This window comes from Daktulosphaira vitifoliae, unplaced genomic scaffold (genome assembly GCF_025091365.1).
Source record: "Daktulosphaira vitifoliae isolate Bord-2020 unplaced genomic scaffold, ASM2509136v1 Scaffold_4, whole genome shotgun sequence".
NCBI lineage: Eukaryota > Metazoa > Arthropoda > Insecta > Hemiptera > Phylloxeridae > Daktulosphaira > Daktulosphaira vitifoliae.
In genome coordinates this window covers 18,551,328-18,575,858 of record NW_026099575.1, presented here as the reverse complement: position 1 = coordinate 18,575,858, position 24,531 = coordinate 18,551,328, and the positions used below count along the sequence as shown (strand labels likewise).

At 30.1% G+C, this 24,531-nt stretch overlaps 1 protein-coding gene across 4 annotated transcripts in view; it reads left to right on the top strand.

Moving 5' to 3' along the window:
* The window catches only part of LOC126904871 (uncharacterized), a 30,318-nt gene extending 6,323 nt beyond the window's left edge, over window positions 1-23,995 (top strand). Inside the window, exons 2-7 of one of the 4 annotated variants that reach the window (XM_050684194.1) lie at window positions 12,511-12,682; window positions 16,944-17,107; window positions 21,461-22,694; window positions 22,758-23,218; window positions 23,629-23,764; window positions 23,832-23,995. In XM_050684194.1, coding sequence (XP_050540151.1) covers window positions 16,948-17,107; window positions 21,461-22,694; window positions 22,758-23,218; window positions 23,629-23,764; window positions 23,832-23,868 — 2,028 coding nt within the window. In that variant the 5' untranslated portion in view covers window positions 12,511-12,682; window positions 16,944-16,947 and the 3' untranslated portion in view covers window positions 23,869-23,995. Of the gene's footprint in view, window positions 1-7,778; window positions 7,962-12,510; window positions 12,683-16,943; window positions 17,108-21,460; window positions 22,695-22,757; window positions 23,219-23,628; window positions 23,765-23,831 lie in introns of those variants that run through there. The other 3 variants (XM_050684196.1, XM_050684195.1, XM_050684193.1) reach the window with 3 other exon arrangements.
* The last annotated feature ends 536 nt before the right edge of the window (window positions 23,996-24,531 follow it).

The following is a 24,531-nucleotide window of genomic DNA, read 5'->3' as shown; positions in this document are numbered from 1 at the left end:
AGTTTGTTAGTTAAGTTAGCAAAGTATTTGAGTAAATGTAACAGTTTAGAACTCTTCTACTATTAAAAGATTTATAATAATACCATCTTGACGACGTGAAGGATTTCAAAGCTATTTTAGTTTGCTCACATTTTCCATTAGCCAGACGCACCCGGAGAAACTAATTTGTATTCCTAGTTCACCGCTTCAATAGTCTCCAACGTGCGCTTTGGTAACGAATAGCTCTTTGTTTTTTACAATTTTATTCGTGTGCGTGTGGTATATATGTCAGCATACTATTATTATGTAGTACAAAAAAATGCAATATGTTTTTTTTACGGAGAGCACAATAAAACAATGAGCATAACCGATTTAATGAAATTTTATCAACAATTCACTTGACATCCAAACAAATTAACGAACATTTGATAGTATGTCATCTTTCATACCGCGTACTAGATTATAATATGTAACGAGTACCGAAGACTCTTCCGCTGGGGTGGATAAGAAGATGAAGCAGTACCCCCAGAAGGCAAAAGCAAAACAACCGGTCCGCACAGACCACCCAGCGGAGCTCAAGGTCGGTCAGGACAACGATAGTAGAAAGACCGAGATAATAATTACGGGTCGTTGTTTAGATATACACACATTGGTATATTACAAAAAAAACAAAGCAAGTGGCAATAAATATATGAAAAACAACAATAACATTGGTGGCCGAAGAAGACAGTGGCGCGTTGATTATAAATAATTCTGTGTATATATTGTGTACTCAAGTAAACTATTACACAGTAGTCGGTATACTATCTTAATCACAAAGTAAAATACATACAACTGTAATCGAAAGCTTGTTTTTTAACATTTAAACCTACTCGATAATTATTATTACTATTATTTAACCAGTAGCAATCAACTGCATTTCGAGACATCCACAGCACGAGCCGTTTTCGGCGTTAACAACCGCATCACATGCACTCTTTCAATCACGGCCTATTCAGCGGCAAAGACTCAAACAAAATGTTATTTAGCCATATTTTTGTATGATTCTTATTTTAATAATACCAAATAGGTTGTTTTTCAAATTTCTCAAATTAGTTTATGCCGGATACAAACATTTCAGAGTTAAATTGAAACCATAGCGACGATTGTTATGATAATATATTGATTTAATTTTCTAAAAAAAAAACCCTAAAGAACATAATGAAATAACGAACAGAATCTAGAAATAAAAACGATAAAGTTTGTTGCATAATATTTTACAAATTTCGTATTATTGTCAATAAGCAGAGAAAAGTTTTTTTGTAGTTAAAAAACATCATTGACAAAAACAGAATACTTACAAAATTCTATACGATGATTTATTTATTTTTCTGCATGAATTAACTTATGTTGGTTTATTTCTTTCTATTTTCACATTCTGAAACGCACACTCCCATTGATTTAAACCAAAAATATTATTATTTCATGAGTCGTGCTTTCAATAAATCTTCATAAGAGATAAAAAAATTATATTCCAGTGAATAATTATTTATATGCCAAATGCATCCCACTTAAATTATTCATTCTTATGTATAAATATTTTAAGTTATATGCATAAGTAATTTTCGGCATACTGATTTACAGTACACATTCATTGATATGTAAATATTTTAAGTATTTTACTCGAGTGAAGTTTTTTTTTTTTTTGATGGCACATACGACAAATTACCTATCATTTTAATTTCTAAAGAAAAAACCTAAAGAACATAATGAAATAATTTCTTAAAATTAAGTTAATACTTAATTAAGTACTATAAAATAAATATTTATCGATGGCTTTCGACGTCTCCTCTGCCTCAGTGGGTGAGGTATAATTTGCGATAATCAACAATTATAATTATTCTCATTGTAATTGTACAAATGAACAATACCCATACGCCTTTGAACTTGGTGATTTTCGATTATAGTGAAATTGGAAAGCCAAAATTATAGGTTTAATCTAATGGAGCCCATTTTATTTTAATGAGATGACACTGTGTGGTATGGCGTGGTCGTTTTTTAAGCAGAATTTAATTGGATTTTTCGGAGACACTTTGTTGTCTATAATGCAATGTGCCACGTTTAAGTGTAAAAACTGATTACTGACTACTGTGTAAGCGAGACGCGTAGTCATGTTTTTATTTTGGCTGATAAAATAATGTATAACATTTTTTGTGAATTTATTTTGATTATTATCAGCCAAATTATGTAATTAGGTCGTCATACAACGTTACTTCGACGTCTGAAAAAAATATAAGATTTTGATTTTTCGTAATGACTGACATAAAAATTTTACTGAACGATTCAACTTTATGTTTATATTATGATAAATCGTTTAGCTTGGTGTACATTACACAGTAACACTACTATGACATGACTCATGACCCTAAAATAGTCATTAACATATTATTAAGGGAAAAATATGTATTTAAATGTCATAATAAACTATCGATACAACATGATGTTACCATAGCGGCTATCGCGGCTAGCATGAAATATTATCGTGAACACTTCGAATTTGGTTCACAGTTAAAATGGATATTTAATGTATAAGAAAATAAAAATCGTGTTGAAGAGTACAGAAAAAAATTAATCCGCTCCGACTGGTTTGTTTCATAAATTTTTGTCGAATTTGCCAACTAGAATGAAACCGTCTAGTGCAAACATGTTTTAATATTTTAACACTAGTACAAATACGGTGTTTTGATAACGGTTAATGGTTCAGATACGTGTGTGCATGTTCTTATAATAATGTTATTATTGGCTGGAACGTTATGATGTGTGTGTGATACATTTTTTGCCCGCTCGGTTGTCGATAACCTTTAAAACTTGGTGTGACAGCGAGTTTGAAAATCATTCCATTATCGTGCACAGGTATAATTGGTTTTAAGTGTCAAACTGGTACGATTCGATGACACCAGTGAAAATGCCCATCCACGTACACGTATTTGCTCTTCCGGTTATTAACACTATCGAACGATCTCGACTTATGTAAATCGCGTTATATTCTAAATTTATTCTTATGCTCACTACAAATAGCGTAGGCGGTGCTCGTTAGAAGGATCCAATATTACTAATAATAATAGTAGTATTATTATAATATTTATGCCCGACACAGCTCCGTTAGGGAAACATTCCAAGCGCGCGCTGTTGGCTTGTACAACCGTATAATAATAAATGCATATTATCTGTTTGGAAAAATAATACAATTACCATTTCATGGTAATGTAAATCTTCAATAAGTTATAGTAACAAGTTGCAACGGTGAATTTAATCCTCTTTGCTTATTAGATAAATGCATATTTTTATTGCAGTCCAAAGCGCGCTGATTTATAAATACCAACGGATTTCAAAGAGAGTTCATTCGTTTGACGGTTTTATTAATTTTTCATCAAAAACTAGATCAAAATAGCTCAAATAATAACACCGTAAAATATTTCTCAATAGTTTTACACATACAGAGATAGAATTACATAATACATTTAATAAACTTCATTAAAAAAATTATTGTTGATTAACAATAAACAATTATCTGATGTTTTTACAATGTTAAACACTGCAATAAAAAATTTATTGTAGATAGTCTGCTATAAAATTTTTATTTCTGATCGTTTAATCATTAAAAAGAAATCGTAATTCGTTTATTTATAAATAACTAATAGACTTTTGAGTTTTTAACATACTAGTCTCGACGATTAAATTAAGGAAACGTTGTGTAATGTAATTCAATTTATTTTTTAAAATTAAATGTTCACAGGCCGTAACTTCCTCATTATGTATGAGAATATCTTTATAGCCAGTCGCCGATTAATTAGCTATATAAAAATCATAAAGATCAGTAGATAATCACAAAAACTTCATACTTATTGATATAAAAAAATAAAAAGTGAACATATTGCATTGTAAACATGTACAACCTTTTTCAAAATATATAAGGATATTTTTTAATGAAGGTAAAAAACATGTTAAACGCCGTTATATGACTGCAGCAAAACGCCATACGCCAACCAGCAGCTCATGTAATAATATTACGATTTCCTTTGGTTACCAAATATCTAGTTTGTTATCCGAGATCACAGTATTTTCAGTGTTATTTGATAATGTTTTGAGACTGTGGACTGAACTAAACACATATCAATTTTCCTGTGGTTTCCTTTTAAAAGGGTTGTCCAAAAATCAATCATTTCTTTTACCCATAATCGACACAAGTATAAACACATAAAATAAAAAAACCCCATACTTTTTTTATAATTATAATTTTTCAAATGAGTTTATTTTAAATGCTGAAATGAAAAATATTGCCAGCAAAGTGATTAACGATTTTCTTAAGAAAAAATGTTATAAGTACAATACAATTACGGCTATTATTAGTATTTTTAGTTAAAACTACAAAATTTTCGTATTTTTTAACGTTTATGATTTCCGTGGGTGTGATTTATTCGAAAATTTATTCTCGTGAGTTGAAATGTTTCATATGATTTTGTGAATTCGTTTAAAGAACAGTTATATGCTCGTTCTCTTTATGATGACCTATCTAAGAGATGCATTCTAAGTTGCAAGTGTTGAACTGAAGACTATATCATCGCGTCAAGTACACGTCGCACATATTGGGAGTGATGACTAAATTTAGCAAATGTTCGCGACATGTCTTCGGCAAATACAAGTCGAGGGGTTCGGAAGAACAGGTTGTCTACAGCAAATCATTCGAAAATGTCAGAATAAGCGACTATTCGTATAAATCAAGCGGTCATCGTATTTGCCTGTTGACCTTTTAATTGGACGGTCACACGTCAACAGCCGCCGTCGACGTCTGGACAACATCACAGTATACCACTACGCGTACCCCCTTCTTCATTCCTTGTGTCACCCCCTCATCGAAGTCGAGGACGGATGGATCTCATCGAGTGCCAGGAATCTGTAATCAACTCTACCGTTTTGTAGCCGCGCATTGCATTTCCACAGAGAGGCCATTGAATTTTTATAGTAATATTTTTTTTCTTCATTTCGTCTATAGTCATAGTTACATTTTTTCACCATACTTCAGTTGGACTACTACTGTTTTTTTTTCTCAAATCACGAGGTCGTATTATTTAATTGCAATAACTATTATACCCATAGTTACAATGTGCTTGACCGCGTGGTTCGAATAACATGACTATTTGCGGTTACAGTTCTAGTTACCTCCTGAAATTCGAATAGGAACAGACGCCGTTCATAGACAATTTTCTACCACGTTACTCGTATCTAATGCAGTAGGATGGTCTTTATTTGTTCGGGTTGAATTTTTTATGAGCGCGACCTCTATGTTTGTTTTTATAAAACATTAATGAAAAGTCAAACGTGCCAGATACAATTAACTATTTATTAGAATTGAACTCCATAAACTGCGTTTAATCTTTAAATTCTATGAAGCTTTAAGGAATTAAATCGTGTCACGACCATATGCGTGTCTTACTGCTGTCATCATTTATCACATTATGTACACAGTTTATAGTAAAACATTTTTATAGACGTTTTCGGAAATATGCAATATATGAGTATAATTCACGACATGAAAATTACCTGACAGAGGAAAGTAGCAATAGAATATAATACTTAAAATTCACGCACAGGTATATTTTAATTCTGATAGACATACAACGCAGTCAACTACGTTGTGTATAAACATTACTATGTTATATTTCATCGACATGTCAGCTTATAACAACTAGACTTTGACGTTTCTCAATATTGTTTGTTTATCATCACTCTTAAAAACATATATTAGCATTGTTATGATTATAGTTATTATTATAAGAAATTGTTTTCGAAAGTCTTTTGTTTTAGTCACTCGAGTTTAGACCGCCATTTGTAACAGGGCGATTCATAGATAATGCCCATAGAATCTTGTGTGTCTTTTACAATGTCCTTTTTGGAGTATATTATGTTTTTGAACGATAAATTCAAGTGTGTAAACATTCATACTTTATTAAGACCGTCTAGTGTTCAAAGGTACATGTATTATACAAACTACATACAAGATGATTACGATAGATACACGATCCGCACATGCCAAATGATAGCATATCCATTGTTGGATAATTATTACCTCGTTACTTAGTAACTACCATATGTTTTAACGACAAGCCTCATGTATTTTGCACTAATTAACAGTAACAGTTCTTAGTAGCCCATAGCTATAGGTGTGCTGTTTATTTTATGAGAAAATGAGGATACGTTGTTATCCAGACTGGACTGAACGTTTACTAAAGCATATGGTCCATTGGATACTATTTCAAACATAATCTGAGTGCATTTCGGACATATAAGTATTACTAAGCCGGATGTATCTTACCTATTGAACCTTATAAACACGATGACCATATCTTTCTTAACGTCTCAATTTACACCAGTTACAATGTTTTGTATTAAAATGACGCTTTAAATAAATTCAGTTAAACATTTATTTTATGTTAAAGTAAAAAAACACGTTTTATATTAAATTTCGATCGAAATCATAATGTTTGCTAAGTGAACATTTTTTAACATATATTCCCAATAAAAGTACCCTAATATAAATAGTAGTTTAATATTGCACACATTAAAAAGCATGTACTTCTTTTTATAGAAAACTTCTGGTTAAAAATAAAAATGTTTTTTTGTTTGCAAAAAATATTATTTATCGATATTTTTTTTAAACTAAAAGAGTTTTCTGTTAACAAATTATTTTAAGTTGAATTTCAATAGTATAATACAAGTAGTTCAAATTGTTACAAAGTTAAAGTCTGAAACGGACACACTCGACAATGCAAGTTTCTAGTCACGCTTTAAAGCTAACAGTTTAATTTAATGGCCCTAAAATCGATAAACATTCAAGTGGTAATGTATATTAAAAAATATTTTAACAATCCTAAAAACGATGAGTCATATAGAATTGAAAGTTAAAATAAACAAAAGTTATATGTTTTAAATCGTATCAAAATTTGTAATTTGTAAATACTTGAGTTATTTACGTTATTTATGTTGGTTATTGCGGAGTATAACATTGATAAGAGATAAAAATTATGAAAATTGCACGTAAATAATTGTAAAATATTATTTACAGTATTCATTAACGCAAGAATTTCGATGACCTCGCGATTCTCGTAGTTTGTTCTTTAGTCGAATAAAATTCTGTAAATAAATTTTATTGAATTACTACGGGGATATTAATATATGAATGCTGATTATGCACAAATCTTCAACAATATAAGCGTAGGTGTATTTTGATGGAATTCTATGGATTTTACTCGAACTGCTATTAATTTTAACAAGTAAAATTGTTTAATTTATTGATACTGGTTTGGTATTGCAACCAAATAAGCCATGTACGTTAAGTGCATTATGGATAATACCTTTATATTATATTTAAAATAAATACAAAAAACTGCGTATTGTATTATGTCGTACTCTGTAGGTACACACTTTCAATTTTATTACTTTTCTTCCGGGCACTAGTTGTGTTACAACTTATAGTATTACCCGGAAGTTACCAGTGACCGTTGTTTCTGCTGCTGTTACACTAATAAAAACATAAATAAACGGTCATACAATAATATTATGATATAGTCAACAGTGCTGTGGGTTAGGTCTCTCTCTATTTTGCATTGATATGAGCTCGGGAAGCTTCGTGGGTGGATGTTGTAAGTTTTCACACGACGCCAATAGATAAGTGAATACACTTCTCCATCGCAGTAGTATCGTTCCTACAGTCGTACTCGTTTGTCATATCATTAGTTAATTAAATTTAAATCACGTTAAAAACAATCAACACGCGTGGGAAAATGAACCAACCAAATTTGATTAAGTGCCGCAGTGATAATACTCCACTTGTATAAAGAGTATTCCACCAGAAGGCCAATAGTGTCATTAAAATAATAACATTTCACTATAAAACTACAAAAAAAAAACGTCTCACAAGATATCAAACACTGTAATTAACATGGGTACGATTAATTTTTTAATTTATATAATTAGGTATAGAGCTTGTTAATCAAACTTTTGTGTCTTTAAAAATTAACGGTTATCTTGATTTTAATTATATCCCTTATCACACCGAATTTAACTAAATAAAAGTTCTATTATTATTTTCTTTTTTTTTATAATTCAACGTATAACACAAATTTTAATTTTATCTTAAGTCAAAGACAAGTCAAGTAAGATTTTAGTAGCATTAGATTGCTAATTAATAAAATAGTTATAACTAACAAGTCATATTTTGAAATAATTATATAAATTAATGTATATTGCGATCAAACAGACATACTACCGTTTAATTATAGGGGAAATGAATATCGTTTAACAAAATAAAATAGAGCTTCGCGATAATATGTAATTGATCTTAATCGGAAACTAATTGAGCTTTAGGCGTTCGAGGACGCTCAACTATGGCATATTTCCACTGTAATCTCTCACGGTTTTTTTAGGAAGGTTGTTTATGTGATAATCTACTATTACTAAGGTTTTCGTAAATAGCAACTGAATTAATCACGTTGGGTCACCTGGAATTTATGACATAGTAATAATAAATTGCAATGAGTTACAATGGTATTTGTTACATATTTTATTTCGGTACAATGTAGAAATTCGACTGCACAAATGTGAACACCGTAAAAATTGTAATTGGGAATGTTGTATAATTGTAGATGTTTACACAGAAATAATGAATGGCATGTAATTATTACGCGACAGCACAACTATAACTATTATCATAGCGAGTTGGATATTTTTATGTTGCGAATTCAAGGGATTTCACTAAAAACAAATTTTATGTTCATGGTCCGCAAAATATATAGCAGTTCACGCTCAGGTGCTAGGAGGTGTCATAAGAAAATCCGGTATTTCGAAAAGCCAAAAAACTAAACTACATGAACCCATAGAATGTAATGTTACAAGCAGTATTCTAATGTATTTTTAATATGACCACTAGTTAAGTAATGACTTGTTCAGGTATTTTTATGGTATTTTTTGCTTACTTGTGTATAATTGTACAGCAAATTTATTCTGAATATTATTTACATTTATTATTTTTAAATATAATTAAGTAATTTTACATTAATCGTATAACTATATGAAGCAGTTATACTTATTCTAAAATAACCTATCAGTTTGAGTAAGTAGGGTGTGTATTGCAAGGTAAGTTGTGTGTTTTGCTTTCAAGCAGTTTTTTTAATTAAAACAAATTAATTACAAAGGTGTCGCTCGATTTTGTTGTGTTCATTGACACCAATACGGAAATAGCAAAGAACGTTTTTTTTGCCAACGAAGTACATATTTGATTTATACATAGAAAAACGCGGTCACTTTTCAACTGTACTGAACGTCATAACAATTGATAAAAATAATATTTTATTTTATCGGTCTATGAATATTTTCCCGTTATAATCAATGAGATCGATGTTCCCGTGGGAGTGTCAAACACGCGGGTTGTAAAAGAATTTATAAACGTGTCAAACTGTGACGATGATTATTTTCCAATACAACCGTGTAGTCTGAGCCTACTCGATTAGATAATAACTTAAACAAAAACGTGGAGGCATATGTCGGAGTTAACCGTCAAGAATTAACAGGTCGATCACAGAGTAAAAAATATTTTATTTGAAAACAAAGATCCAAAGCGCTTAAAAAGGAAAACTGGTAGCAGATAAAATAAAAAATCATAGACCACCTACGGTCACAGCAAATAGGTAATTTGCGCGGAGTTATTTGAAGAAGTACTAGCAAAAGAACTATTAGAAAAATCATTATGTTTAGATGCCGACGGTCGAATACTACTTAATAACACTAAATAATCGTTCTTTGAAATAATTACTTCTCGCTAGAAGGTATGAAGTAAATCTAGTATTATGAAGTAATACCACAAGTATTAAACTACTACTGTTGTAAACATGTTATAAATCATAATATTATAAAATATCTGTTTATTTATTTATTATGATTATAATATTAATAAATAATTTTACTTATCACTTTCATCGTGTACTTGAAATTTTACTTAAAAATTACGACAGTGGTTTAATTAAACTAAGGTTTAATTTAAATTAAATTAAGTTCGACCAATTCCTGTTGAATAAAATACTCATATGGCATTTTGTATAAATAATGTAACTTTATCATAAGATCAAACGGTCAACTCGTAGTCTCATTGGGTAATTACTTGAAAATTCAAAAGTGTAACAAATCCCGTGAATATAGTGAGCATTTAATTTTATTGGATTATCCATTACTATCTTATCTGGGTTGCAAAATTACTTGAGATTTTATAAATGGTCAGAGCGCCTTATGCCGTTTATGAGAAAAAAAATTCTGCATAATAATTAACATCCTCCGCATCTTTAATGGCTTGTGATGTCAATAAATTTTTAACCCACTCGTTTATTCCCTGTATTTGTGATTTTTTTTCTTTCAACGTGTTTCAGTCACTTGTTTTACACACCTTTTACTGCAACGACTAGAAATTTCAATACGTAATATAGCTCATAAGAAAAAGTTTCTACTTATGTACTTTTGTGCGTGTAAAATCATCTTGTACAACACTGTCTTTATTTCACGACAACAATAATATTAATTTGGTCTGCCGCAGTCCGTCGGCGACGTGATCTCAGCACGCAAACCTATCCGATGTCATGGCACGGGCGAGTAGAACACGTCTCAGGTCGTTGCAATGATTCGGTGTATACTTATTGTTGTTGGGTGTAAATATGTGTTGAAATTTATGTGTATACAAGTATTTGTGTACACCCGGGGGCCATCGGATCAATGACGAGCAAAGAGAAGCTACAAGGGCAACCGAGACAAAAATAACCAATACATATTGTCACTTTCTGGGACAATGCAATATTATTAAAAATGCCGATGTCAAAAAACTCAAAATGACAATTGTGTATGTGTATATAGCGAAGTAAGAGAACCACGTAAATACAGGACAAAGGTTTTTTTTTTAAAAAAGACGTACGTTACCTCTATTGAATAGTAAAAGCTTTGCCTGTTATGGTACATCAGAGAAGATGAGTTTATATTTTATGACGACACAATTTGATATGACATGTCTCACAAAATAACAGCTGAAAGAATAATAATATCTGTCTTTAAATAATAATTTATCACTTATAAATGAATGTTGGTAAATTGATATGAAACACTTAAATATAAAGATTTAATATTATATAATAAGTAAAGATCAGAAAAGATTTTCACGCTTACATCACATATTCCTTACAATATTCTTCTAATTACTAGTCATGTTTACACACTATAGTCATTTTTATATTAAGTACAGAAAAAAACTAACTTTTCAGTTACTATCTAGCTATAAAAGAATAGTTATTAGTAAAACAACAGTCTGAATTGTTAATTATAAAGAATTTCATTTATAATGTATGATATTCTGTAGTAGAAACCAAGCATAAAACACTTTATATAAAATAATGAAAATGTCAATAACTCTTAGTAAATATTCTAATCAGGGTTATACTCAAAATATGCATCTGCTAAATTAAAGGATGTTTTCAAGGTCACGAAGAAGACTAATCTACGATTTTATAAGATATCCTAAATCTATAAATAAAACTTGTACAAATGATTGATTTGATATTTAACATAATGATTAAATAATTACGTCTATACCGTGTAATATTACAAATAATTGATAATATTGTAAAACTAATGACATAAAACAAACAATAATAATATACAAATCAAATAAAATAATAAAATAGACGTACACTTTGAATGTAAATTATAGTTAATATTATACATTTGTATAGTAAAGCTTATGACGCATAGAGGAAAAATGATTGTTATCTTTTCGTTTTTTATGAAGATCTGCTTTGTTATTTCTCTAATGTTGAACGTTTGTTGTATATCAATAAGTATATTCCTGAATTATTGCCACAACTACTGCAAAAAATATGAGAAATAGTGTTTGGTACGTTTTCTATTACAATTACAACTGCACCAATGCTACAAAATTATAGGAAACAAATTATATTTCCTATATTTGTTTGTAAAAAAACATTGATATTTGGAGCATCTTCTCTGTACGGAATAGTTATTTAATATTTGGCTTCATTAAATTGTATTTAAGATTCTGATAAAGTATTTTATTAAATTACAACTTACATAATTATTAATTTAAAATTAACTTAATAATCATTATAATTATGTTGTTAAAAATGTCTGCTGATTATTTAATTTACTATATAGTACATTTCTTTATTTTGTAAATTGTAAATGTATAGCTTTTTAAAAATAAATAATTTTCAAACAAAAAATTTTTTTTGTACTGTCTTTTGAGAAAAAGGATTTCTATAAAACTACCGGTATATTAATGCAGTCCTTACTTCCTTTTTGATACTTCATTATAAATATATATATAACCAAAACAATACTATCATACATTAATTTACAGTCATGCACCTAACTCTGTATCCTTAATGGTAAATCGATTGTGCGCTCAATTTAACATTGCCACATTTTATACTTACTCTTTTGCAGTGGTCTGTCTGTAGGACGTGTACACGACATGGAGCAAATTAAGGATCCCTTCCGGTTTACTAATTTTTAGTTCAAGAGTGCTGTTGGAACTGTAAAATAGTGGCGCCTGACATTAATGAAACAACGATTTTCAAATAATAGTCGATCCCAAGCATATATATACCATGGGATAGTGAGTTTTAAAATTTAGTTACTTGTCACTATTTGTTTTTTAACCTATTTATTCCATTTGCCAATTTAACTACTTCGCTTAGTCGAAATCTCAACCCTGACAGTTTTATATTCTCTAACAAATTTGGTAGCTTTGAAGCGGTTTCAAGGAGTGCACTTTGCAGAGGTTATTTTTAAGAGTACTAAAATACCTATTGGCGCCTATTTTAAATTCATTCGTTTATTGTTTAAGTTTCAATGTTTCTAATTTGTAAGCCGGTCTCTTTTTATTCTGCTCCCGAAAAGAGTTAATATCTTTGAATTATATTTTTAATTATATTGTATGATTGTGCGTTTAGAATAAAACCGTTTGTCGGCACCATCTTCTAGTTTATATAAGATAGGTGAGTGAGAGGCATTACATCGCGCTTAAACAAGTATGTATAAAGAACCTAAAGTTAGTATAATCGGTCGCCGTTCGCCTCCAGCACAGATCATTCATAAAAATTCTCATTGCATAGTTCTTATGTACATGGAATATTCAAGTAAATTATTCAAGCGGATAAAAATTAACAGAAAGGATTGAAAAAAACACTTATCCTCTACTCAATGTTGATTCCTAGCATTAACCGGAGCCAGATTTCGATCGGCTCATACATGTATTTAAAGCATTCCCAGTAATAATATTATCATCTTATGTGAGTGCTCTAGCGACTGGGTGTCATCTGTACTTAAACTGTCGTCGTCCATCTCAATATCCTAATTTCCTTAACAAGAAACTCTAATTAACAAACAGTACTGACATGTATTTACTATGGTATGATATATATGTGAAAACTTACTTAAACTAAAAATTTTACTTAGCATTTGAAATTTGTCATATCGGTGTAATAAAGATAAGATAATAAATACACCATAAAAAACCCCTTATAAACCATTAATTCTTTTAAAGTAATTGTTTGCTTAAATAACAATGGAAGCAATACGGAAAAAATAAACGTCGTGAATGTAAAATCAATGTATTGAATACATTTCTCATTATTCAATTCGTTTTTTATATTAATGCTAAAAAGTTTTGTACTTAATTTTTAGTTGATTTTGTAATCCCATCTTCCCCTTTAATAGTTCAAAAATAAACTAAATATAGATAATGCAAAATTAATATATGAATGAATTTTATACGAGGAAACTTGTTTTTAATATTTAAGCATTTAGAAACATTTTTTACTCTAAGAAATGTATAAATCAAATTTAAAAATGTTTTGACTCGTAATTATTCTGAATTTTAAATTTAAATGGATTTATTTGAAATTAATAAATAATTATTAATTCTTACACTATTAAGAAGTCACTAAACATTTTTATTACACGAAAATAGTTGACCAAAAAGTTATAAGTATTTATTCAAAACTGATTATCGCCTTATATATATATATTATTCTGGCATTGTAATCACAGTAAAATATTTATTAAAGATCCATAATTTATTTTTATTCAACTTTGAAATAATTTATATACCTAGAGAAGAAAAAAAATAACTTACAAATTTATTACTATATCAAATAATAGTAAACAAAATTATAGTTACTATAACATGCCTCATAACAGCACCTGCTGTAAATGACTAGGACTATTTATCTTTTTATTCGAGTGCTTGGATACTAATAAATTCTCAGAACACACTTGAAAAGAGTTTCGAAGGAGAACAAATTTTCAAAGAGTATAAATGAAAATGTAATTTGCTACCAAATATATTTTTATTTGTAAAAATATTATTTTTATATAATTTGTCATATTTAATCAAAATGTCCATGTTGAATTTATTTGGAGACTAAAGAAAATTATGCAATTAATTTTTTTCAAGCTCATTTCCAAAGTAGATTGATCAATCAGAAAAATTATCTGATAGCTATAACTACCTAGTTTTTTTTTTTTTGTTATTTTAATTTATACTATTTAGTCACAACAGTATAGTAATATGCGTATGGTCGAACCAAAAGCAATCGTTGACTATTCAAAGCGCACAAATTTTATTGTTTATTTTTAATAAACTTTACCGGAGACATAACGGTCATACAAACCTGTTTTTTATAATATTGTTCACAATTGGTCAATCAACAAAATAAAAACAAAGTCAACTCAGCACTAGTGAGATTATTGTCATTTGTATAAGATTATATGTGCAAATCTATATATCCACATAACCGAACTGGTTTAATCACGTACGATGGATATCGGCGTAAAAGAAGAATAATTATTACTATTATTGTACGAGTAATATGATGTGTGTGATAAGTGTAAATACCACAAAACGGGATGAGAGTCGACCCAATGTATAAGACGTATACCAGTCCCGCAGATCTAGAATATAAGTACATAAACTTATTAGACCTTTAATGTACTAACTATAGAATGGTACAGCCAGTTGCATCGAAGATGTCTATTATCAAGTTTTAATCGTGCACGCGTTTAATAATTAGGCCGTGGAAAGCATTGATGATATATATGAACCTCGACTAGAACTTATATATCTTATACGTTATGAGTTAATAAACTCAACGGGTCCTCGACCGCGTTCGGCTTTAGCCAGCGACAGTTTATAGCCATCAATAATAAGAACTATATAAGGATTCGTGTAGGTCGACGACATAAAAGTATCTACAAAGCGTATTAACACTTCAAAATGCATGTGTATTACTACGTATGAACGTGTAACGGTAACGAGCTCTCATTAATTAAACCATAAGCAAACTATTCAAAAGTAAGCAATGAATTAGACTTCGCAGAATTTCAAAGAAGTCCTATAAAATATCAAGAATTTTTCCTGGGATTCATTGATTATACTTAAAACATATTTAAAACGTATGACTCGTTTCTTTACAGAAATAGTTGCGATTTACTATGAGATTGTTTACATGTACACTGTTAATTGCAGTAATGTTATCCTTGTCGATTTGAACTTAAAACGTAAAAACCGGATTTGTTAATTTTTTTTTTTTCGTTATTCTGGGGATTTGACGCCCATGGGTATGTATCAACTGATAAAAATCTAATCTACTAATGAATTGACTTTTCATATAGCAACTGCATTAGCAACAATCGAGAATTTTATTTTATAAAATTCACAGAGTCCATTGAATCTTTAAAAATAAAAATATCGATTGCCATATACAAATATCTAGTTCAGCTATAATTTAAATGGAAAAAACTACCGAGAAAAATAAACCGTTGTAAACTCTGGACGGCCGACAAAGTACTAATACTGTCGTACGCTTCTGTCTTGACGTGTGCGCTAGTCACATTCCTTCTAGAATAATAATTATAATGTTTTCCATGCATCAGGATCATTATTATTATGATAGAAACGTCTCTTCGGTTACATTCAAGCTTCGTGTCTAATGACTTAAAGACGGCGATCGAGCGAATGCAATTTCAATTGAGGCAAATGGGGAACAGAGGGGAAGCCGTTGGATCCAACTAGTTTCTAGTACATTTCTTGTACTCTTGAACCACTACGATGCACATATTATACTGGGGTTGTATTATACGAGTCTTATTTATACATTGATACCTAACATATACGTAATTGTGTATGTGTGAGCGTGTTAGTGTGTATTATAGCGATTTTTTCCATTAGACCAGTCACGAGCCGGCAGATGTTGATCACCTGCCTCTGGTTTGGCGGCTATTTCGACAAATCTTTTTAACGTGAGCACAATAATGTAACCTTATTAATCAACTTGTTTTATCGACTTTCTGCACACTAAACAATTAAACTTGAAAAATTTAGTGTACGTATACAAAATATAAACGTACTGTTTTTTACGTAAATTTGGCAAGTGATATGCTCAAACTATTCTTAAATTTATCATTAGTATAAATTTACATATGACTGTTAGACAAAAAATTATCATGGATAACAAGTTGAAGGTGCAAGAAACATATTAAATGTAGATTTTAATAATCATGAGATTGTTGCGTGGTGATGCGTTAGGAATTACGGTCAAGGAGATTGAGAAATCTCTGATAATATTGGAACTAGATATGAGCTTGCAGATTACACTAGTCTATCAGATTTTTTAGTATATTATGATCTGTATCATTAACTTATATAAACCTATCAAACGACCTTCAATTGTCTATAAAACAAATGAAAGACGGTTTTACAATAGTGATATTTACCATTTTGCTTTAATTTAAAAATAAATACGCCAATAGCTTAAGACTGTACAAAGCCCTTGAAGATCAAAATGATTTGAATATATGTTTTATTTGTGTTACAGGACAATGCGAATGCTTGGACATCAAGTGAGTCCGGATAAAGAGAAGTGCAACGGCCTACCTCTGGTGACGACGTCGGACATGGACGGTCGTTTCTACCAGACGGTCACGGCCGTGCCGGCCATAGTGTTGGAAGAAACTCCTAAATCGGCCGAAGTTAAAAGAAGTAAGTGTAATTTTGTTTTAATTGGTTACTTGTTTGGTCAGGGTTAATTTGAGAAATGTTAGTGTGGTTAGTTTTCGTTGAGACATTATAACAAGTTTTATAAGGATAAGATGATAATTTGAAAAAAAACTATATTTCCATGGAATTTATAATTAAATCTAATATTGTGAAATATCATTATATACGTGACTTTTAAGAGTGATGATTAATGGGCCGATTTTTTACATAATAATGGGTGTTCTCACTGCCGTCGTTGAGTAATAAACAATTAATTAGAATATAAAATCAGATAAATTGGTTTTAGCGAAATTATTTGTTGCCTTCGTTCTGCTATCACGTATTTTCTTATCAAAATTACACACTCCCGATCGGTTTTCACCGTGTAACTTCAACTTAGTATTCTTCTTGTACTTCTAATATAATTCACCTTTACTGCTATAATTTATAATCTCGTGCTTTCCCACCATATTCAAATATTTGTGATATCATACAGTGAGTGATGTTAGTATTTTACTGAGTAACAAGATTGAATCCTCCACTCGATGGCGTAACTAATGATAAATATAACTTCGATCGCTCACGATTTTCGACATACTCTTTAATCCTAAGTATTAACATGTAATAAAGATTTGAAGTATTTTAATCTGACTTAGGCAGACTTCGCCATAATGTTGGCTGACAATTGATAAAAGTGTTACTACATAGTGACGAAACCGTTTTGTTTACTTCTTCTTAACAATATATGTATGAATTCGTATTGACTTTTCACCCAGGTTATCCTCTGCATTACTAACCATCTAAAATATATTTTTTTAAATTTCTCTTACGTGACGGATGTTATAATAATACGACTACACAAAAATATACACCAACTTACAATTTTGACTTGAGATCTGTACAATTTTAGCATATAAATATCATTTTTAGTTTTAACTGAAAGTCGGTAAAGTGTATTTATTTTTTTCTATTCTATAGTCCTACGCAGGCATATTATAATACAAATGTAAATTGTATTTTTTGGCCATTGGACATTGAAAATATTATAAACAAAAAGGATAATGGGTTTCCTGTTAAAATTTCATGCTGCATAGTGTCATTATCTATATGTAGAATTATTGTAAATAAATTGCTGCCATGTATAAAATGGTATTCATATAAAAACGTATCACATGTGATCTCTTTGCGGACATTTAAACGCAATCGTTAAATGTATTTTTTACGACTTATGGAATCCTAGTAGTTCACCAGACACTCAAAGATACAACTTATATAGCATAATAAAATGAAATGAAATAAAAAATTTTTATATAAATATAAAAAATAGAAAACCTGCAATTCCATAAAGTTATTACCGTACTACCGTATACATATGATTCCATGTAAATTGTCTTTGCTGGTGTAAGTATGAAATAATTCTCTCACGTTTTATATGACAACAGGAATAATAACTGAGTACTAATTGTTATTCATGGAGTGAGTATACTACATTATATTTCATAATATACGATGTTACTATTATTTTTTAGCTATATTGCAGATAGTAATTTCTTTATTATACAAACACATTTCGCACGTTGCACTTTCGTTTACATGCGTACACATTAATGAACAAAAATATTTCAGAGATGTCTGCATATAAGCTGACTAAGAAATTACTACATGTTAATTGTTAACGTTTTTTAAACGTGTTGGTCACACACATGTGAAAATCTAACTGAATCATACAACCGTTACTTTAATCGTTTTAAAATCATTTTGCATTATTTAAGTGTTAACAAGTACGTTTATTTTAATATTCGTGAAATTATTAGTACCGTAGCAATTATTATTTTATACCTATTGTCAAAACACCTCCCGTTTATGTTAAGAGCTAACGTGTTGTTGTGGGAATTGATTGTTTCTTATCATATTTTCACTTATCACATTACTTAATGGTTACTAAGTAATGATTATTCTATGTATTTATAGCTTCATGAACTATTTCAAATACTCTTCAAATACGCAGTTATTAACTTTGATTTATTATAGCATAGCTTCCAAATGACTACTTGTAAGTAAACTATATGAGTATAAGAAGATTTTTCAAAATTATACACATATTATCTAAAACACCATTAAGGAGTAATCTAGACTCCTGTCAAATGGACTGTGATTACTGTAGGTAGATTGTTGATAGATAACACTAGCAACTAATTAATAACAATCTCTCTATGCCACATTATAACTGGACGTGTAATCTTAAAAAGTGCAATTTCACAACCTAGAAATCATAGATGTAATAATATGTAATCCCACAGGCTGTATGTGTATATTTTATACAAAACAAAGTGGCGCACCGCCCAAACATACCAGAAGTGATATTCTGATCTGGTTTATAACATTTTTACTCGCATCCTTGCATAATATCTTTTGAGCATAACATGTTAAACAAAAAACATTTTTAGATTCGCTGTATGGATTGGATGACATTCTACTCGGTTTTGAAATGATTAAAAAAAATGATCAGCTCATGCGGGATTTAAAACATAATATATTTTTAATTCTAGAGTACCCATGCGCCGTTCTTTTGAATTTATTACACGGTAACACTATTTCAGATTATTTATTAAATAAAACATGTACCTCCCGTAGCGTGTATTTTATAGCTAGCGAGAAATGTTTTTATTTCCATTCCAATCGAGTCAAAAGACTAATTACATAGACGACGTTGCGCTCAAGTAATTTTAATTCTGATCGGATAACTAAATCCCGTATTGCACAGGACTAGAACCTGATATATTATTTTTCTTCTTCACATTATTATCTACGCGCTGACGGTTTTATAACGTCTCGGAGTCTTAATAGGAAAGTATACATTCCTAGACGAATGACCGCATTAATGTACTGTCCACCTACATTACTATTACATTGTTATTATGAATATTATAATTACAGCTATTGACAAAATATATTCAGTAGGCTTCCCGTATCATAATGTAGTATTTTGTATTATACAAATACTATAGATGTAGCCCTGAAATCGAGGACTGCTATTAGTTCGTAATCCAGTACATGTAGAAAAGTCCACCTTTATTTTTACACTGGCAACATCACGAGTCCGATAACCCGGAAGTCTTCAATCACTTCTTTGTAGTATACATCTGTATTATTCTCAATCTCCATAACATAAAATCCTTAGGTCATTATAAAGCCAATATTTACCGCTGTGAAGAACCAATCGCATTAGCTGAATATTTGTTAGGATGTTACGAAATTACTCGTTACACATGTTCACTATCATTAATCACCCCCCAAAGAAATACATTGGTCATCTAGAGACAGAATTATTTCTCATGTATACTTAATCACTGCAGACCTTAGTTTCTTTACAACGAAATTGTTTTCTATGTTAACTACCTATGACTAAAAATTGCAAACTATTCACTTTTATATTCAAATTTAAGATAAATTTTTGGATAAAACCTTATAATATTATGTACCATTTAACGAAATTTATCGTTTGTAGTTAAACGAATAAATTAAGTACTTTCCAAGTTGTAGCGAAACCAATAGTATTTCCTCTTTAAAGTTTTTGCTTTGAGAAAAACAGTAGAATTCCATTAAATTATCCTTATAATATTTTAGATTTTTAGTGAAGTATTTTGAAATAAAAATTGCATTAATAGCAAAGTAATTCATAAATATTGCATCGATTGTATTATTTTATTTCTCATGCATTTAAGGTATTTATAAACTACTTCATTTGTACTTTATTTTTATAAAATAATCATTATATTAGAAAAGTTTCCTACAGCAAAATTTTTAGTTTTTAACGAAGGTTAGTTTTATTATGATAAATTTATATTTAAAACATCAAAAAGCTATTAAATTACTGAAATACGGTAGTCAGTGATATAATTGGATGAAACGAGGGGATATATCCTGTGTAAGTATAAGCAAAAAAAAAAAGGAATTTAATATTTAGTTCTAACCCCAAATTAATATAATCCCTCCATTTAGAAAATTGTTATGTTAGTGATGATGTTTACACGTATCTGAAAATTATTTAATAAGTACAATAAATGTTCAGCATAGTTTAGCAAAAACACAACTTCTATGATAGGAAACAATTATAATATAAATTACTTTGAATGAATTATTTTAAATCATAGACCACGTATAGAAGGATTCTGGGGTCGATTAACGGATTCATGATAGCATTGTGATCCACTAGAAGAATTTTAATTTTTTCAATTATTCATTATAAACTATATGATTGTTTATTCTAATACTAAGAAAATGTTATTGAATGAAAAAAAATACGTCATTGAAGTTCTTTATTAATTAATTATTTTTATATATATGTATTTATAGAACTCATTACTTGGGGCAGAAAAATGGGAAAGAGGTTGGAAGTGTTGCGGCGAAGTGAATCGCGTGATTCATTGGACAGCCTATCATCTAGAGATAGTATGACTACTACGACTGCCAAAAATCATTCATCTTGGTCACTTGGTCAAACTTCCGGATGTAACGAAAAATCATCCACCCTTAAAGGGTTTTTTAACCGAATTGGTTCCACGGGTATGTTGAGCTATTCACGGTTATACAGTAATAGCTTTCGTGACAAACTAACACAATCAAAAAAGTCTGCCATAGATTGTCAACTCTATAGAAGTGTATCAACTTCTCACTTAACTGTTTCTTACATGAAAGGAGACGACCCAGCTGATTGCTTAGATCATCGTGGGGATTCGAGAACTATCGATAGTGAACAAGATGATCGTGAACTTGTTAAATCTCCCACCGAACCGGGATATGTTCCTTTAAAAACCAGGAGTTGTGACAATATATCCAAACTAGGTACTTCAAAAAAACCAAATTTTCCTTACGCATTTTTAAGGTCCCGGTTGTCTGTATTACCGGAAGAAAATGGTGGCAGTGTTATAAGTCACTTAGCACGTGCTAGCGTTAAACAGCGAAGTGGACCAGCCCTAGAAAGCCATGAAATTGTGGTTACTGAAGAACTATTCAAAGAAATGGATAATGATAGAGAATATAGGAGAGTATTTAGCAATATGAGTTCATCCAATGAGTCTGGGTATGATAGTGATGGACCACGAACAATGGAGTCTCTTTATCACCGTCAAAAAGCGGCAGACGAAGATAGTGGTTTTGGTGATACCAAATCAGTAGCCACCGACAGTTTGAACGATTTTGAAGAGCACTCTGAAACAACACCAGTGCCGAGACGTCATAGTGATAAGGACTACAACGTACCTTCTATGTGTCTGTTTTATAAAAAGAATCGCGAAATCAATGACCGTATTCGATCAGACGGCCTATCCAAGGAGACGCCTAATTTTCATCGACGAATGTTTATAAAGAACAAATTATCACCATCTGTAGGGACTATCAGTAACGACATGTCTTCTTTGCCTGTTGATCTCAACAACTTACAGTCTCGTATTCAAGTTGTTCGTCTAGTGAAAACTAGGTATGATGACGACCTTGGGATACATTTAAAAATGACAGTGAAACACGTTGCTAATTATAAGGAGACAAGATTCTTTGTAGTTAAACTAGAACCTGGAAAATTGGTCGATAGGTATAACAAAATAGAATTACACAATAAAATGTATTTAATTGATTTGATGTTGTTATTTTTTAGGGATGGTCGAATAAAGGTAGATGACGAAATCATGAATGTTAATGGAAGGTTATTACGAGGCATTAATGACAAATACGAAGCTGAAAAAGTTCTAAATCACAGCATACCACAAGCTGGAAAATATTACGTAGAAATAGTTGTTTCTAGATCTATCGATTCACATCCACAGCCTTTTGAACAACAACAAATACGAGAATTTGAGCCTTACGATCCTAAGCAAAACGCCGTATCAGTAATCAATCGGGTGTTGGCAAGCAAAATAAATTCTTCCAAACCTTTACCATCATTACCAACAATGAGTACCACTTATGCATCTGTCACTTTTTACAAAGGGTCTGGTCATAAGTCATTAGGTTTTAGCATCGTGGGTGGATCAGATTCTCCAAAAGGAGAAATGGGCATTTTTGTTAAGACCATTTTTACTACCGGCCAAGCCGCTGAGAATGATTCGCTAATGGAAGGTATGTCTTTTTTTTTGTAGGGTGCTACTGTTAAAATTTACGATAAGACATATAATTGTGGTTTAGATAAAATAACAATAAAGATATTGAGTGAAAGTAGTAATATAATCGATTTTTATAGTTATAAAAACAGTCTTTCAACAGTGGTTGGCTCAAAGATCAGAAGGTCAAAAACTAAAGCATAACAATTTATTATAAGATTGATATTTGATTCAGTCGATTCAGAATGTTAGAAACTTTAAATGAAAAGAAGCGACTCCCCGTGACGGAAAACTAAAATAAATTTAAATTAAACTTATTCTTTTACAATTGTAATGTGTTTCAATATCAACGTATTGTTCAAATGTCAATTCACTATCTGCATTAGTAATATAACTATAAGTTTAATATCAAATAAATGTTTGCTGCAGGTGATGAGATATTACGAGTAAATGAAGAATCAGTCAGTGGTATGACTCATGCTCAGGCTATAAATTGTTTCAAAAAAATTCGCCAAGGGCCGTTAGAAATGAAAATATGCAGAAGAAAATTGTTTCTTGACGTTGAGTAAGTTACTCAATCTAATCTAATAACAGAAAATGCTAACAATATTTTTCTATTTATTTTGTTTTAGTACGCATGAAGATGAAAATATGTCATTAACATTTTAAAAGAGCAATATTTTTTATTTATAACGTTCCTGCTTTACTTTATTTTTTATTTTACAGAAGCAGTATTTCCTTCCTCATTAGAAAACTCTTGTGTAATATTCATACATAATTAAATTTTAAGTTAAATTAATTATTATATATATATATATATATACTATGTATATTGTATAGATTATAAACCAAACCAGTTGTATGGTTTTTATTAATAAATATTATTATATTTAGTGTGTTAAAAATATTCAGTCAAAACTAAAATGTTTGTATGTACTTTTATAACAATAAATTTCACTGTAAAATACATTTTTTGTACATTAAAAATGACATTATTTTTTTTTTAAGTTACAATACTTTTTGATTTTAATGAATAAAGATATTACCTGAAGTTGATAATAGAGTAGGCGATATAAATAAATGTTTGTTAAGTAATAGTTTGATTCGGTTATAATATTTGTGATTAATAACAAATACTAATTTAATATAACTGAATAATTACATTTTTAATTATACTATCCATATTTATTAAAAAACTTATATCTCTCGAATGAAACAATACTCCAATTATAATAACAATTAAACGTATTACGCATAATTTGACATAATTTTTTAGAGGATGAATTTTATTTTATTTTTTCTCAAAACTATTTTTATGCAACAATGCATATA